We start from the raw sequence: 19,556 nt of genomic DNA on the forward strand, positions 1-19,556 counted from the left end.
TCTCTAAATGCAGGTAATCATGTGGCCTTAAAAAAGGCTGGAGAAAGTTAACATGGGGATACATTTCTCGTCTGTGTCTATGAAATCTGCTACCTAGGTGACATGATCAGTGCTTAACCTAACTCAGTTGCAAGTCAGAAGTGGCTGGAGGAAGTTTAGGGAGTTGCTGCCTTTATTGACAGCAAGATGACCTTCCTTTCATATGAAAGGAAAGATGTATACAAAGGGTGTAAGAATGTTATGTTATATAGCAGATAAACTTATGTGATTAAAGAGGATGATACTGTATATGCTTGGTTGAGCAAGCTGAAATTAAAAAGGTGAGGTGGATGTGGTGTAATGTGACACTGAAATATAGGAAGCCTGTTTAAATTCCCCAGTACCTACCACAATATTTATCAAAATTTATTTTTTCATTAGAGACAACCATTACTTCCTTCTTTTCAGCAGGAAATAAGCTCTATAAGTCCACTTACCAACACCTAAATTATTAGAGTCGACCTTGGGCAGTTGTTGAGCAATGTAGTCTAAGGAACTCTTCCCTTTCTCCTTACTAATTCGCCCCACTGCAGCCATAACCTGAACAAGAATTAATAACATTTAATAAACAGATAATAACAATAGAACTCTCAAGAAAGAAGCAATTACACATCACATTACAATGAACATTCCAACCTATTCTAAATAAACAAAAAATTGATAAAATATAAATGTATTTTATGGCCAAGGATAGAGAAGAACTATGTTCCAGCACCCTCTATGTGAATAGGCAATAGCATATACAAAACAGTACACTATTAACCAAAGAAAATAAATTTCAAGCTTCTCCTACAAGTGTACTTGTAACAAAGAAAATACACATGAAACAAACCCGGATTCTTGAACATTGTGATGGCTAAATTCCCTCTCACTTAATTAAAGGATAAAAGTCAAGTTCTAAAGTTTAAAGAAAACCTCTAAGAGTGGATATAATATAATAAGAATTCAATGCCATAATTAATTAATAAAAATTTCTTGAGAAAATCAAGTAATTTATGACTATGATCATAAGTCACTTGAGAAACCATCTTATATCTCTTTATAAAACAATGCAACAGATTGGCATTACTGTATTTTAGAACATTACCATCATGTCTAATTCAATACAGTGTTATCAAATTCAGTTTATGCTCCACTACTTCCTATATATTGTAACACAATACACTCTAAGTACCATATGAATCAATGATGAAAATTACTTTAACACAATACAGTAAACTTCAATAAAAGAAAAACACACCAACCTGTAAGGCCAGAGCGAGGCAGTGAGGCTGCTGCTCTACAATACTCTTCAGTCTGGTGACGTGTTCTGAAAATGGGTGAGGTCGCCATGCGCACAGCTCCACAAAAATTTGTAAGGTGGCCATAGATGTCCCACTGATGCTCAGACACTCAACTAGTTGTGGCAGTGATGGCTCCAGAAGCTGCCAGAAACACACATGGATTTTATCAACATATGTTACCTTAAGTTACCCTATACAGTTTATGATGTTATTAACACAAGATTGCACAATGTGCAAGAAACACATTTGTTATTATTCATACAAGGCTCCACACCACAAGTTGCAAGAAACACATAATGGCCAGAAGGCACTCTTAAGTATTAGTGGAAATCACTGATTTAATAATATAAAACAAATGTGGCCAGTCACCTGGTGATGAATAGAGAAGACCTTAAATGAACTGAAAATAATGTAGAGCATATGCAAGTACTGTACAGTAAAATAATGTGATGTAAATTACCTTCTGTACAGGAGTGTGTTGTCAATATGACTAAGTTAAAAATTCATATCCTTGAAATAGTCTTTTATAAATCATGTTCTTATGCATAATAATTCAATCAAATAATTGCTACTTCACTAAAAACTTATCTAAGAGCAATTATCCCATTGCTTTAAATGGAGATGTGATAGGTCCTAAAGCAGTCAACTGGATGTATTAATGTATTCAGACCAATGTGTGCCCAGAACACCTATTCATAATCCCCTGGATGGTCTGATTATACAGTACAGTGCAGGTATATATTCACAGCATCATTTTCACTATCCCACTAATGGTAACCTTACAATATTTTCAATCACACTGAAAATAATTAATTTTACTCATCCAAACACATTAAAATGTTTCATCTGTACCTGAACAAATTATATTGTACTGTAATCATCTTCTAACTCGTGAGATCATAAACTCCTTCCTCTAACACTGTATAGTATGACTCATTCTTATATTCCTAGTGTGTTAGTACAGTACAGTACCGTACCGTACCATTAAAATTACTCCTATACAACCGTAAAATGAAAGGCGAGAAGCATCAGTCCACCAAAATACATTACATGGCAAACACTATAAAACAAATAAACTTCATGAGAACTTACTGCAGGTCTGTTCTTAGCAACAAGTGAGAAGAGCATGAGGAGTCCAAGTTTTTCATTAGTATCACACTGAGGCAGGAGAGACACTAGAGTCATCACATGATCATGTATGGGTTCCTTCTTAACAGCATAAATCTGGGGCAGCACACGAGACAAGGAATAGTTGCCTGCAGAAAGGTAAAATATACTCATTACATTAAGGACACCTGAAGCACATCGACAACATCACACACTAGTCATAAAAATACAGTAATATCTCCGTTAGCCGGAATCCCTCAAACCTTGAACTCTCCGATAGCCAGAATTGAAATTTTCTCGGAAAATTGTTCCCAAAGCCAGAATTTTCCAAAAAATTCCGGCTTTGGGAATGATTTTCCGAGGAGCACATTTTTCAGAAAAGTCAAAGAAAAATTTCCCAATACCCGCAAAATTCCGGGGATGGGGGAGTTTTTTTCGGGTTTGAGAGATGATGTAATGGGCAATTTCTGGAACTTCTGAGAAAATGTTTCGGTTACCTGGAAAATTCCGGGGATGAGGGATTTTTTTTCATCTTTGAGGGAGTCATCTCTCATTCCCGGAAGTGCTGTGCACCAATTGTTCCGGCTAACGGGGATATCACTGTAATTACATATGTGCCAATGATATGAAACAATTATTCTACTTGCTGTTGCAAAAATATTAAATAAAATAGATGGTATCAAATGATTAAAAAAAAATAACTTAAAATACAGTATACAAATAGGAAAATATTGTATATATCCCAATGATTCTACATTTTTAAGACCAGCATTTTTGGCTTCTACATCAGACCTAAATATAAAACTACTATTTTGAAGAGGATTGGCCAATTCAAACCAAATGGTTTAAAAAATAATAGTAGTAAAAATATAGTTTTTCTTGGTTTTGTTCCTTAATCTATGCCTTTTTTCTTGGCTTTAAAGTGTTTTTTTTTATTACTTACAGATGGTTTTAATGATTTACAGTAGATTTGGAAAAAGCCTATGATAGGGTGAACAGAAGAACACTGTGGGAGGTATTACAAGTGTATGGGGTGGGAGGAAGACTATTAAATGGAGTAATAGCATTCTATGAGAGCAGCCAGGCAACAGTTAGAGTAAATGGGAAAGAAAGTGAAATATTTGAAATAAATGTAGGTGTTAGGCAGGGATGCATTATGTCCCTGCGGGTGTTCAATACAAACATGGATGTGAACTATTAAACACTGGTGAAAGTTGTGACAATAAGCTTTCTTACAGGGCTGCACACATCTCAAATCCTGATTATAAGGGAGCCAAGTTACCACTGATAAGTATAACTGGTAGGTGTTTCAGTTTATTGTTGGGCTCTGAGCCTTTGACTAATGTGATCAGATCATGTATTATATGGGTCCAGGGGAGCCAAGTTGCCTCTGCCCATCTCTCTTTTTCTCTCTCTCTCTCCAACTGTACTTAAATTAATTCTTTAAAACTCTCAACTATAAAAGTAAAATATTTTTTTGATGCATTAAGAAGAACTTAAACTTAGTTTATGTCTTTAAGTATGTAGGATGAGTCTGGGTGACTGATCTAAGCTTGTGATTTTCAAATTGGCCTTTTCACAATTTTTTAAGATGGAAAAGAGTATAAATGATTTCTAAATTATCCTGATTGTAATGTTTGTGATTAATAGCATATTAAGAAGTTATAAAAAGGCTAAAAATACTTAAAACTTAATAAACCAACATAATAGCATTAAACCCCAAAAAACATGTTTTTTGGTTTAAAAACATTTATTTTTACCCCCCAAAAAAAAAAACTATGGTTTTTTGCTATCCTTAATTTTGAAACTATTAAATTTATCCATAGAATAATTTGATAGGAAATATTTCCAAAAGACATATAACTGTCAGATGGAAAGGTGTTGAAATATTCTTCATTATAGAAGTTTCACAAAGGCAACATAGATGGTCCACCTAAGGCAAACCAGAATGCAGTACTGTACTGTATAAAGTATGGCACTAAAAGCAAATGCATTATGAGAAGACACTTGTATGCAGAAGCACCACTACACCTAGATAACAACCGGGACATGCGCCACTGGGTAATCACGGTTAATCCCCGCAAGATGGCTGTAAAATAGTGATGATGATGACGATAACAACGAGATGCAGAGAATAAAAGGTACAGAAATCAAGACATATTATGTACAGGAAAGAAGTTTAGAGAGAAGACAAGACTTTGCAGTGGTAATATGGACAAATTGAGAGAATGAGAAGTGAAACATCAGTGAGAAGTGTAAAAGTCATGGTAAAAGGGAAACAAAAAGACCACTAACCCTTAAATGGCAGTTAAGGATTCCCTAATCTTCCCCCATACATGTAAAAAGTGGAACACAAGGCACACAAAACAACCGGTGATGTTGTCCCTGCAACTCACACTCACTGATGATGGCTGCCGTCTAAGGGTTAAGGAGATAAAGAATCCACTGATGGATGCATTAGAAGTGAGGGAGATGAACATCCAGGAAGCAGATGTAGAGGGAAACATAGTCTATTAAAAGTCTTACTCTAAGCAGCACAAAGATGTACAACGAAAGACAAAAGTCATGTCGTGAAATTTGGTGAAAACATATACCAAAGGGCTAAACTTTTGGTGCGCTCTGCTTTGTGATAGGGGGCTCTCATAATGTTTCACGAGTTATATTTAATCTTCGGACAAAACCTCGACACAACTATTTGTGCATACTTTGTGGGAAACAATACGAGACCATGGACGATAAATTTTTGGTATATGAGGGCTGTCACTAGTCACACGTAAAATTTTGGAGTGTATCGACCCCCACCTGCACAGATAGTTGTTTTAGCTGCTGTACATAATGGTAATAATAATATCCAACCTGATATCACAGAGTCAATAATAGGCTGTATGTGTAGGGCCAGGAGATCAGCTGCCTCAATAGCGGCCAAGGAGAGGTAGGAACTCATGTTGCGGCTCAGTTCACGATTCCCTTTGTGTAAGAACTTAACTGCCACAGGAAGTGCTAAAGCCATTACTTCTCGTTTGTGATAGTTCTGCAAAAGAAGTAAAATACATATTATCCATCTATCAACCCACATATTATCTTTCTTTGGTTCGATATATAAAGCAGAAAAAATTTGTAAAAATCCCAATTCACAAGCCAGAAGCAGCCATTGGAAGGAGTCTGGTGAAGCAGTGTAGGAACAGAGGTTTGGCTAAATGAGTGTTATTAATCAAGGAGAATCTTTTGGATAATATAAAGGATTTATTTTATTTTTTCATTCACATTTTCAGTCTTGTTAGTAATTCAGAAAGTAGTAACCTAAATTTTTCATGTAAAAGGAAGAATTGATCCAAAAATCCTACTTTTTAATAGAGCCCACAGTAAAGTGGCTCTCATAATAAAAATCACTTCCTGTGGGACTAACACTTACTTCTGTTCCCACAATGAAACCCAGGATTCATCTGTAAATCCATTTGGATTGGTGAGTCACCCTCTAGGTGTGTATTGTCATGTTCCAACTACTACTTTTTAAATGATTGCTTTATTCAAACTAAAAAATAATCCACAATTAATTATTTTTGGTTTATTGATTTATTAAAAATTTTCTTCCTGCAATCTGGCATGTCTGGTTTCTACCTTTACTTGTCTATACTGAGGTTGATCTTATCACAAACAAAATCTACTGTTGAGCCCTAGTGTGAGGTACTGTAACAGACCAGTGATGTAAGTTTGGGATGAAGAAATTTGAAGAAGCTACAGATCTTCCAAAAAAAAAACCATTAGAAAGATTAACAATAGTATCCTTAACTCATAATATTGTATTTCAGTAAGTGCAAAAATGTTGGTAATAGAAAACCTAAGAAAAAGCAAAAATTATGAAGTAAGAAAAAGAGGCAGATACTGAAGTTAAGTTAGATAAGTTAATAACACAAGACTAAAATGAATGACATAAGAATGACAAACTTGGGTTAAATGAAATGATCCATAAATATCAAATAAACCTAAAAAAAACAGGTGGGTAATAATGATAATAAATAAAATAAAAAAATACTGTATATAAAAAATAAATAAGAAATAAAATACAAATAGGAAAATAACAATAATCTTCACTTGACATGGACTTTAAAAATTTTCTATATAAATACTGTATTTCAAATTTTTCAAAAGGAGCACTGAACACAAGCGACTTATGCCTCACTTCAATATCCCAATTCTACACATTACCCAAGGAGTTTGTACTGTACCAAATGAAGCACAAATATATAAGAATCAGTTATGAAATAATTAAAACTATGATTCTAGAGTTATACAGTTCACATGTTATTTCTCCATCATAACTAATAAAAGGTTATAAACATCCTAGGATATCATGTTACAACTTTTCAGATATACCACACTACTATATGTAATTAACTTCACCAAACTTATAAACACTGTACCATAAAATAGCAAATTCTGTTACTTTAAACTGTTTGAGTCTCCCTCCTATGATCTCTACTAGCCTGCAATGGGTGATATAACTTCCGACTCTCTCTAATTTTAAGTTTTATTTTTGTTTTTAATCCCCCCCGTCATATAATTTCTGTATATTGTACTGTACTTCTGAGGATATGAAGCCAATGATTAGATCTGATGCATAATTCAAAGAAAGTCATTCATGAATAACTACAGTATACAGGTAAGGGTTTTGCTCGGTACTCTACTATACTGTACTTACAATTCGCGTTCTGTCTTTTGTACTTGCGAATGGCTAGTTCCAGATAGCATGAAAGAAATTGTACCTATCAAAACAAGTTATTTTATGTTTGTAATGGTAATCTACATACTGTACTTCATATCATCAACCACACTCCATTCTCTATCAACAATACAAAACAGAAAAATCCATGCCAGAAATTCATCCACAATATTTACATTGAACTCAGATTTAAGCATCACATACTAAACCAAAATATGCATTCATGTTTCATAATTTTCGCCTTCCTTGTTGATAAGCTCTATAAAACTGACAAATTATTCTATACAGTAATACCCCGCTTTACGCGGTTTCACTTTCCGCGATTTCGCATTTACGCGGTACCTCGCCAGAACCGGACTTTCACTTTACGCGGTGCATCTACTCATATACGTGGGAAGCGCCGTGGGCAGGATGCGCACAAGGTCGCCCAGTCATCAAAACATTACCGAGTTCTTCACCCGCCACCCACCACAGCCAGCCCAAGTCAGTGATAGTGACAGTGAGGATATGGACTTTGAGGGGTTTGACAAAGAGGCCCTGCAAGCCTATGTGGTGGATAGTGATACAATTGATACAAGTGATACAGGTGAGGGCCAATAATCTGCCCTCTGCCTCGGAACCAACCCCTCATCCCTGTGTGTCCAGCCATCTTTTCTACTAATTTAAGTGTTAAAAAACTAATATTATTGATATTTCTCTTAATTATTAATTGTGTGTGCATACCATGTAATTTTTACTACAACGTAGGTATTGTGTCTGAAAATGTGGAGTTTGGGGGTCGGGCCAGTCTCTATTGGAATTAATCCCATATATGCTGTTGTTCACTTTCCGCGGTACCCCATGGGTTCAATTGACCGCGTAAATCGGGGTACTACTGTATTAAAATTTATTTTTATCATTCTTATATACAGTACGCCAGGATAATTCACGGATTTTTATTTCGCGATCCTCTATTATTTGCAGGTGACACTCAGAATGTACCCAAGAATTCCTGCGGACAGTTTTAAAGTTGCCAGCATTTTTGCGGTCGGGACAGGGAGACATTCGTTCTAGAGACAGTAATTTCCTTTACCTGTATTATATATATATATATATATATATATATATATATATATATATATATATATATATATATATATATATATATATATATATATATATATATATATATATATATATATATATATATATATATATATATATATATATATATATATATATGTGTGTGTGTGTGTGTGTCTACACACACACACATACAGTATATACAATACAGGTAAAGAAATAATTGTCCTGAGCAAACATATAGGGAATATACATTTCTTTATGCATACACAAGTAAAAATGTACTGTAAGCAAATGTTATTCACGGATTTGGCGATTCACGGCCCTTTTGAGAACCTAGCCCCCGCGAATTTGAAGGGCATGCTGTATATCACAGCAGCCTCTCTTTTTTGTGGTTGTCTCTCCCCTTCATTCTGTAATACTGTACATTAAGGGAATAAACATGTTCTTTGCAGTGTGGAAAGATTTTGGGATTATTAGTACTGTCCTGTACACCAGTTCACCATAAACAGAAGTAATTTCCATCCCATTTTTCAGATTTAACAATATAAACCAGGTCTGAGGGAAAAGATTTATCAATATTAAAATATTTTACATCTTAAATACAGTAATTACTAAAACAACCAAGAACATTGGAGTCTAGCCTACCAGAAAGATACAGGAGACAACGTCAGATGCAATCTTGGCATGGGGAGGGTCGTGGTCACGTGTGGAAGGTCGCAGGTTGTGGTTGAGGCAGGTCTGCAAGAGGGCCACCAGAGCCTCTGCATGCTGCTCGATGCTTCCAGTCTCCCTGAAATTCATACACATCACCTTGGATATAAAGTTTATTCATATACATACAGTATTAAAATGCTGTCTTTTTTCACTCTTCCAATCCTTAACACTCTGGCATAGGATGGCCAGGATCAACAACAACTTAAGACTCCCTCACAGTTTATAACTAAAACAAGTTTTGTAGTTTCTTACCTGATGGCAGATGTGACGCGAGTAATACATATCTCAACAACACTCTGGTCATTATCATTCCGGGTATACTCTGGTAGGCTGGCAATTTCCAGAATTTTGTTAACCACATCTGTCAGATCATTGACAATCACATGGTCAGACACATTAAACAAGTCACCAGCCTGTGAAGAGAGATGCCACAGTCAGGAAGAGAAAAGTTGATTATTCAAAAATGCAGTTCACTTCAGTGCATAAATGTTTATTTTGAGAAGTAAACTCTGTACTGTATTGTAACTACATATCACCTCACACTTCCGATAAATTAATACTGGTACAGTACTGTATGAACACAAAACACTGTTTATATATGTATGTGTACTGTACAGTATATGTATACATACAATATATTCATGCATATTCTGTACTGTATGCACTGTGCAACTACTACAGGGTATACACGAGGCTATGTGGACCATAAGCGCCACCCCAGCCAAAACTGTTGTCTTTATACCATTGTCTTCCTACACCTATTGCCTCTCGACTCCGAGGCTGAGAGAGCATGAAGCAATAGTTTGTAGGGTCAAAAATTCCATTTCTTTAAAGGGATTGTCAGCCGTACATTCGTAGTGCTGGCAGACAAGGCAAAGTTCTTCCTCGACATTGTCAAGGTCTACAGAAACCATCAAACACAGGCGGTCACAGACAATGAGGAACTGTATTTCACGTCATTCTTGTAATAAACATGAAGGCCTTGTCTGTGATCATGACACGGTGCACAGTTTAATAATGAGGTTACAATTAGGTGATTATTGTGCATTACTAATCGTGTGTGTGCTGGACCATGACATAGCCTACACAACAACCACCGTGCCACACCCACCAATCGTGCCACCCACGGAGTTACACGTGCGTACTGTATTTACACCTGAATGTGATCCTGTGTGTGTGTGTACATATTATTTTGCATGTACTGTAATAATCTTTGTTTGTATTACCCTATCTTTATTTCCAACATGTACATCATTTTTTTTGCCAGAACATGCAGTTAAGGTAATTGTGGTGATCACTAATCTTTTGGACATTTTTAGTGCTGATTATGATTAGTTATGATGTACAGTACATGAGTATCCTGTACCAAAATATTCAAATTTCATCAACATATAATGCCTCTAAATTACTAAGGTTATGGTCATTTTCATGATTACTAGTAATTATGACAACATAATCCTGAGTATGTAAGCTTCAATTTCTTATAAAGAATGACTGTTTAAGAGATATAGTGAATTCCATTTGCTGAAACTTTAACCACATTCTGTTTTTTGCTGCTTTCTTGGCGCTTGCGACGTTATGGTCCGCACGGCCTCACATGTCTTTGTTACAAAATAACTGTACAGTATTAATAGTTAATAATTCCTTTCTTATTAAAACCAACAGAACTAAATAAGCATAGTTAACCTTTGAGAGATCCTTGTGCGAGAGGACTTGTGTGAAGAGTTCGTGCATTTTGACGGAATAGCTGCATGTCAACTGCTAGCTTCCCACATTGCACTTTGTCTGCAAAAACATATCTGCAACATTATAAACCTTTCAAGAATTAGATACTGTACATAACCAATTTCAATCAATGCATTGATAAACAAAAGGATCAATAATAATTAAAGTAATTTCTAAGACAATTACCAGTACGTATATCAAGTCAGTGGCTTTATAGCCTACAACATAAGGCAAAGATGAATATAAAGTAAAACTAAATCACAAGGTAAACATTCTTAATAAAGCCTAACCCACATTACATCAGGTCAGATCATTAGCTGCTTACCATACACTCTACAGGTACTGTAATTTCACACTTACATTCCTCCTTGTGGTGACCAACCAGAAACCAATTTATCATAAATAAGGTAAATTAAAAAAAAACCTTACCTAACTTCCTAACATACCTAACCCAGGATGGTAGTGTATCAGTTTAGATTAATTTAAGTGAGGTAGGTTGGTTAGGGAGTTATTTTATTAACAGTTTGTATAGGTAATTTGCTGTATAGTGTTCAGTTGCTTAGTGTTAGGATCCCTCACTGACAAGCGTCAACAGTTAGCCGTACATGAAACATCAGCTCATGGAAGGACTGTATTTATTCTAACAAAAACTTAAGAAATCCAAAGTAGGAATTTGCAATTCCTTTATCTTTTTATGGCTATATGAGAGGCAAGAAACAAGTTCTTTCTACAGAGTTTTCTCCAAAAGTGGCTCCTCTTAACACGTGTTGTAAGCTATGATCTAGGTTAGGTAGGTAAGGTTACTTCATCTTATTTCAGATAAATTCTATACAGTAGGTAATGTAGCAGTAGTAGCTGTCCGTGTGTTTGTAAGCCGTTCATTAGCAAATCATATAACTCATATTTTAATAATTGCAAATCCTTGTCATTTTGGGGGATACTGTATTCTTAATGTAAGAAAATTTATCAACATCTATACATCTATAGTTGCTGATTCTTCATATGTACGGAACAGAAGTGTTCCTGTCTATGAAACATCACCCAGAGCTAACACACAAACGGTGATACGTGTTCAGGATGATAAAAATTTGTAATACTGTAGTTAAGGATAAGGGTCCAGGTTAACCAGCTACCTAAAAAATATTATCTACACAAGAAAACTCAGTTTTTATTTTATGAATAAGTCAAATCTGGTGTAGGAATTGCACCCTTTGTATTCTGGTACTTTTTCCCTAAATAAATATGCTCGGTGCCTGTTGTCTACTTGACAAAACCATATTTGATCAGCCTCCAAATGCTAACAAACATTTACCTGCAAGTAACTCTGAATGCTAAGCAATAGAAAGCTTCCTAACCATTTCATGAGCTAACCAACTCTAACCTAACCTAAACTTTTCCAATGTTACAGCTGCTGTTGCTGTTACTTCTAAGTGAGTATGAAACAAAACAGTGTTAATGTTTATGAAACTCTTGGGCTCCTCTTGCTCAAGTAATCCAAAAACTTATGTGCAACAAACAAGTTGGCATCAGGCAGATGGCACAGAGCACTTTTATTTGTGAAAAAACAAACAGGAAATAAAACTGATTATGAAAAGAGATGCTGTAGTCCTGTACCCAAATTTGCTTTATTTTTTATATAAAGTAGGAAATTAAGTTTTTGGTAAATACCCGTATATGATTAAAGCACTTATTGTTAATTCTATATGCTTCAGTAATCCCGTGTTTTTTGCGGGAATTACGTTCCTGAAACCCCCGCGAAAAGCCAAAACCGCGAATACTCTTTTCGGAATCACTGTACCTGTGGCCACCAAACAGCTCAGGTAGGTCATGCACTTAACCACGCCATGCTCTCCACTCACGGCCCAGTGGTCACACTTATCACTGATGCACTGTACTGGCATTTACTAACATCATTATGTGGAACTAATCATATTGTAGTATAATAATGGAAAAAAGTAAACACAGTTATATACAAAAAAAATCATTTACAAGTAAATAAAAAATTTATATTTCACCGAGGTTGGCAACACCCGCATTGCCAGCCTCTCCCTGCTGTCCCGGCGTCTGCCCGCCCTCACGCAGTCACAGTAGCGTTCACAGTATGGTAGGCACGTGTGGACTGAGGCTTCTCAAACGCAAAAACCACGGGATTACTGTATTATAAATTTATGTGCTTTAATCATTTTTGATCTTCAATTCTAGTACAAATACCTCAGATGTGAGAGAAAAAATAAAACCTAACCTAACTAATTTATTGTTACTTATAAGTTAAAAAATAAAACTAGCATCATAACTTAACTTAACCATGCGAAACATAACCTAACAAAACCTAATCTTAAGTATCTTACTTTGTTTTATTTCAATTGTTCAAAAACATAACCAACCTAACAAAACCTAACCTTAAATATCTTACTGTACATTAATTGCATCTCTCTTGCCAGCAGACACAGAAATAATTGGGCCATAGGTTACAGTTTTTCTAAGAATACTACGCTTCAAAAAATTCTATTGCATCATTGTTCAAGTTGTGTATTAACTTAAAATGTCTGAAGAAGAATATTTACACATTTATGTTTCAGGTTAACTTGAAGACTCGGCAAGAAATAGGGGGGACTATTAGTGCCCGTCGCCGATTAATTGAATTCGAAGCTCCTCGACGTTGACTGACAGACAACCAACAAGGTACATCAAGCCAGAAAGAGGCCCAGAGGTATTTCAAGGTCATTTTTTTAAAACTGACAAATTTCTTCAATTCAATAATGTACATATTTTTTGTGGTTAATATACTGTATAGGACAAACTCATGAGCGATTATTTTTATTACTGTTTATTTTCTTACAACATTTTCATCAGTGAATTCTGATATGATAATCATTTATTGTGGAAATTGTTCGTTTCATAGATAATAAGGCGCCTAAACATGCACTAGTTTGTCTTGCAGGCGGTAATGAGGCCGTGCTATGCTGAGGGACCTTTCCCGTGCCTGGGGCAGTATGTTTTTCAGCATGTCGTGTGAAGGTTGTCACCGATCTTACATGAACATAATTTGTGAATTACAGGGTTAAGACAACGAGACCCTTCAAGAATCGAACTCGGGCCTCGATGAGTGGCTGGTATAGCCCTTATCCACTGGACCATGGCGGACTTGCGAGACCCTTCAATTGCTTAAAGATCACGGCATTGTTCCTTTACATAGACTGTTTAATTATTTTCATCAGTGAGTTCTGATATGATAATCATTTATTGTGGAACTCGCCAACACAGTAAATCACTCCGCCGCCCAGGCTTCTAAAACCTGATGCGGCCGTATCATCTCACGTCCAGAAAATGCCTCAAATTTCACCATATCAGAGTAAGTTCTTTCTGTTTAATATACCTGATGGTCCGGGGCTTGGACTTACGACCGTCGGGACTTACGACCGCCGCAGTTGTGACCATTTTTTTTTTTCAAATGACGCACGCATTTTCTATACCGAAACGTTTCCAGTTAATGTAGTCTCCATGTATAATTAGAAAATTATGGGGGCCCCATGTGCATTCAGCTGACTACATTAAAGGTAAGTGCTCAGTCACACTGTATCCATTCCTCATTATTTATTACTTTCACTGTACAGTGAGTTCTGCTATAACGCGTGTTTTGATAACGCGAATTTGCTCTAACGCGATTTATGAATTAGGAACGATATTTGTATAACGCGAACGCTTGTTTGCTATAACGCGATTTTTGCTTGCTATTTCTCCAGTTTTGTGGTACAGTGGGGCATGCTATAACGAATCTAATTGGTTCTAGAACCTTGTTTGTTATAGCATTCGTTCGTTATAGGATTAATCCGTTCCAGGCCCCCAAATACAACCACTTAACACTGAAAAATATAATATAAAATTGTAAAAATTGTAAAAAAGTGCATAAATATGCATCTAAACCCTTGAAATAAAGAATATCATTAATATTTGTAATAAAAAAACAATAAATTAGAAAAAAACAAACAAAAAATTAAATAATGTTCGTTGTAGGAGTTTCGTTCGTTATAGCATACCCCACTGTATTAACTGTGAATATAGTAAAGAATATCAACGAGAAGCGTTCTGGTGATAGAATTCCCGGTGATGATCGTAAAAGAAAGGATATAACACTTGAAGAGAAGCTCGATTTTATCAACCTCAAAATCACCCTTCTCCCCCATCAAGTAAAGTGTTACATTTACTGTATGATTTCATTATTAGATATGAATGTAACATTTATTTAGACTGTGCTATCCTTTGTATTAGGCTAACTACTAAATATTTTCGATTTCGAGTAATCTGCACCTAACCCTATTTTCTCCATAAGCCCTGTTATTTCTATTACGCGATTTTCTATAACACGATATTTAACATGAACACAATTATCGCGTTATAGGAGCACTACCTGTACTGTATTTCATTGTAGATTTTTTATTTAAAAAAAAATTTGATTTCTTTTTTTTTTATCTGTCGGACTTACGACCATTCGGACTTACGACCTGGATTTAGGTCCCTAACCCCGTCGTAAGTCGGGGTCTAGCTTATATCCACAAACTACAACAGTGTCCACTATACTATAAGTGAAAATCCAGCATTTAAAAAAAAAAAAAAATTTGCTCACTGGTTAGTCCTTTTTAATTTCCTTTTTTGTTATAAACTGTTAAACCCAGACCTTTATCCTTAACTATTACCAAGATAATAAAAAAAAGACTAAACTATATTAGGAAAGTTGCCAGGTAATTATATAAGACTAACCCACGAGCAAAATTGATTGAAAACAATTATAAAAATGTCGGATTTTCACTGTTATATTATAGTGGACACTGTTGTAGTTTGTGGAAATATGTTATAAAATTGATGGTAAATTTTTACTTCAGGACATGAGTCCCTAGGGGTTGACCAATATGTTTTTCCAGTGTATCTCAGTATACACGGAAATTGCTCGTTTTTGCCCCCCCCCCAAACAATAATGGGGGAGAGCCTGGGAAATCGGGGTTTTTGGGTGAGGGAGAAAACGAAAACGGGTCATCTAACCTAACAAAACCTAACCTAACCATGTCCAAAAGTGCAATACCTTAGTTAGAAGTGGAAGGACCAGGGATACGTTAGATTTGGATAAAATGATCGTCTTTCTCGTAAAACTAAGCAATAAACTTAAAATAATCATAGGAGCACAAATGAAAACCAACCTCCACCACGGCCATTGTTAGACTGGTCAATGAAATTACCCAGGCTGCTTCCTTTGAAAAAGAATCAGAAGTGATTGGTCGAAAAAATCGCGTGATGATATCGATACATAATTGGTCACGACTGGATGACGTCAGTCAATATTGTGCATGCATGATGCGCCAATAACATCTCTCCTCACATAGACTGAAAATTACGTAAAATCAATTAAATTCAATTGTGTCATTATTATCTGTTTCCGCCATGTATATATGGGTTCAAAATGCTCAGAATAGCGAGATTTAAATGATTAGTTAGTTATTACTTTCGGGCATGCTATGTCCTAAAGTAAAATAAAACCAATTTTAGATTTTTTTAAATAAATACTACTTAACATTGGTGGGTATGAAGAACAGACCTAACCAACCAAACCAAACAAACCTACCTAACCTTACCTAACTTAACCAGTATATTAAACAGAAAGAGCTTAGTATAATATGGTAAAATTTGAGGCATTTTCCGGACTTGAGATGATACGGCCGCATCGGCTCTATGCAGCCCTGGCGGGTTAGTCCTATATATAAATCAATTGCAATTTCTCAACCTGTTCCGGGATATTCATGAGGTAAGGCAGGACCACATACTAGAGAATTGTCAGATCACAATACTGAACCTTAATCACAATGCTGTCCTCAGCAACTCCTTACCTTGTACCACACCAGCTTCTGTCGACCAAAGAATTATAAGACCTTCCTTTTCAAATATAAAACTTATGTTAAATACAATAATGGAATAATGTATTAGATTATATTTAAGCTCATTTCTAAATCTCAACCAAAATTTCATGTATTATGAATTCGAAGCAAACTGAAGTTTATTCCAAATCTTGGGTACTATTAAGAGTCAACTGTGGGGCACAATACTTTCCTAGTCACAAAAAATACAATAGAATAAAAATTGCCTTATGGTAAGGAAATTGACCGAGAATCAACGCCATAAAGAAGCTCCACCAGAACTATTAACCAAGTTCAGTGACTTGTTAGGGTGGTGACCACTGCGTGTAACACACTCCTCTCCTCCACCACTCCTCCATTTATCATTATAAGACAAGCCAAATAAAACTATAACCATCATATTACTTAACCTTAGTAGCAATACAACTATTATCACTGTGGGCTAGTTACTAACATTGTAAACCAAGTTGTGTCACATAAACTAGTACACTCCTGCCATATTGTCAACAAACTTCAAATGAGACCTTATATTATCTTCTAAAATCACAGATAAATACAAGTATACAATATTCGCCACAAAATATTATTGAGTTACAAAATGAAGATTATATATTATGATAAATAGATAATATAATATATAATTTAATATATTAGTCAGCTTACAAGGTTTTTGATTGACTGAGGAACTTGAGTGGAGAACCGCACCTGTTGAGTGAGTTCGAGTGACCTGCGGTTGAGCACATCCGTTTTGGGTCATTCTCCTCAGGAAGCTCTGTTGTCTCTCTCTCTCTCTCTCTCTCTCTCTTTCTCTCTTTCACAGTCAAATGCAATATTTCAGAAATACTATACTATAAGCACACCTCCCTCAGTTGCCTTCAAATATAAAATGCAAGGATCATTTTATAAAGCGAAATCAACTTTTTAATTATGTAATTCCTACTGAAAGCTGACTACAGTATTTTTAATTTCCTTGTATCTGCCTAGTCCCACACGTTTTATATGCATCCTAATAACGTTCACTTTTATCTGTATTTTTAGTGTAAACTTAGGGGGAGTTATACAAAACCTTGACAGCTAGATTTCTTGAAGACTGAATTGCGTATAATTTACGTTACTCTATTTGATAGTTTGTAGTGGATTTCTCCCCTACAAACGCTGTTTGTCGCTGAGTAGCCGACCCCGCGAATTCCAGTGTATGCCTCGTGGTCTGGGTCAACCAGCGCCGCCATACATCACGGAGGTCAACTACTAAGCCACGCCTACCCCCGCTATTTAAGACCTCGTGGTGATCTCTTTGTCTACCTACACCAACCAGCCAGCAACACCTCCTCCGCCTGCCTGGCGGTCCTCGCTCCCGCCGGCGAGCAGGGCGACCCACAGGCTGGTCATCCTCTGAGCATCCTCACCAACCAGCTCTCTCTACATCACGCTTGTAACCACGCTGCCACTTCCCAGCACCAAGCTGCATTGTACATCCAATACAACATGTACACAGAGAGCACATTGTGAGTTTCCTTTCTCCATCCCATCCTGAGTGTGAACCCAAGCAACCCATACCCCACAAGTTCACCATAACCATGTTCAACAATGAAATTCGCATCTAAGCCATTTATTCAGTTTATTTTCAGTTCATCTAAATGAGTAATGTAACCTATGAGATACAGATAAGATAAAACTGACTCGGTATTTGAGTGTCTGCTGCTAGAGAACTATTCGAGGCTTACCAAGCATATGGCGGGTGTTAGGAACCGTTGTCATAGTTGATAATTTGTTATACGATGATCTCGCTCTCACTCCCTTTTATACACTACACACACACACACACAAGTAAATCACTATAGGTGTGCGTGATCCAGGTATATGCTGATAACCACAAGGAAAAAGAAAACACGAAGTTCCCAAGCGCTTTCGTGTAATTCACATCTTCAGGGGTGAGGACAGACTAAGGAGAAGTACAAAACAGGGTATATATGCTGTATAAACAGAGGAGGGTGAGATCAAGTCCACAGTGGTCCGGTATAGGTAATGACCCTACTAATCTTCACAAAAGCACCGCAGCGGTATATATATAACCTAATGGCCACTACTAGAGATGGCCATGCCGTGGGCTGAACAGACTTGTGTAGGATCCATCCATTGTTCTTGATATTTTCACCAAGGTCTATTTCGAAGCCAAGTACTGTTCTTGATTCCACGGTTTGAGCTGGTAGACCGTTACCCTTCCTATTAGTAAAGCGATGAAAGTAACACATTCAAGATCTTCAAAATAATGGAGAAATTCAGACTGTTGTTTATTTTTAAAGTTTTAGTTACAATTTAGTACCTTTTCCAGTTTCACACCTTCTGAACTATCTCGATTATTAGGATGAACCAACCAAGACGATCCTCGTTAGTCCTCTGCAGTCTGCAGCTCTCCCAGTCCCAACCCTTGCAGCAAATTCATATTCATGCTTTTATACTCACAACCTGGATTACTTAAATCGTAATTGTATCTATAAAGACAAAATTCACATTCATGAAATAATACATATATTTTTATTAAAAGTATAGTTTTATACCAGTAATATTAATGTTATTGTTTGACAGCGAAGTCATACCTGTTTGAACACATTCAGCCACTAACAACAATACAGCAATTCAAGTCATTTGAAGATTTGTGTTCAATATTTACCGCTTTGACTTCCAAGCACAATACAAGTATGTCTTATAAATACTGTACTGTCCACGCATCTCTACACGCACCCAACCAGGCATACACTGGGGAATTCGCGGGGTCGGCTACTCAGCGACAACAGCGTTTGTAGGGGAGAAATCCACTACAGTATAAGGTCGTTCAGATATTCCGTCCCTCGTAACGATCTTCAAGAGTGAAGTGCTCCCCAATCTGGAGTACTGTCACCCCCTCGTCTGGTCCCCGAGATATGCTAGGGACTGTCAGTTGGTTGAAAATGTTCAAAGAAAGGCCACCCAGACTGGTGCCTTGAGTCTGGACTTCGGCAC

At 36.4% G+C, this 19,556-nt stretch overlaps 1 protein-coding gene across 2 annotated transcripts in view; it reads right to left on the reverse strand.

Annotated features, from left to right (window-relative positions):
• Window positions 1-17,706, reverse strand: part of LOC121872277 (protein melted-like) — a 36,909-nt gene extending 19,203 nt beyond the window's left edge. Inside the window, exons 1-9 of one of the 2 annotated variants that reach the window (XM_042374951.1) lie at window positions 17,011-17,706; window positions 10,615-10,713; window positions 9,181-9,341; window positions 8,860-9,004; window positions 7,129-7,161; window positions 5,286-5,460; window positions 2,415-2,578; window positions 1,284-1,463; window positions 477-579 (exon numbers count right to left, since the gene is read on the reverse strand). In XM_042374951.1, coding sequence (XP_042230885.1) covers window positions 477-579; window positions 1,284-1,463; window positions 2,415-2,578; window positions 5,286-5,460; window positions 7,129-7,161; window positions 8,860-9,004; window positions 9,181-9,341; window positions 10,615-10,662 — 1,009 coding nt within the window. In that variant the 5' untranslated portion in view covers window positions 10,663-10,713; window positions 17,011-17,706. The remainder of the gene's footprint in view (window positions 1-476; window positions 580-1,283; window positions 1,464-2,414; window positions 2,579-5,285; window positions 5,461-7,128; window positions 7,162-8,859; window positions 9,005-9,180; window positions 9,342-10,614; window positions 10,714-17,010) is intronic. The other variant, XM_042374952.1, reaches the window with a different exon arrangement.
• Between the last annotated feature and the right edge of the window lie 1,850 nt (window positions 17,707-19,556).

The sequence above is a fragment of the Homarus americanus genome, unplaced genomic scaffold (assembly GCF_018991925.1).
Source record: "Homarus americanus isolate GMGI-L3 unplaced genomic scaffold, GMGI_Hamer_2.0 scaffold5589, whole genome shotgun sequence".
NCBI lineage: Eukaryota > Metazoa > Arthropoda > Malacostraca > Decapoda > Nephropidae > Homarus > Homarus americanus.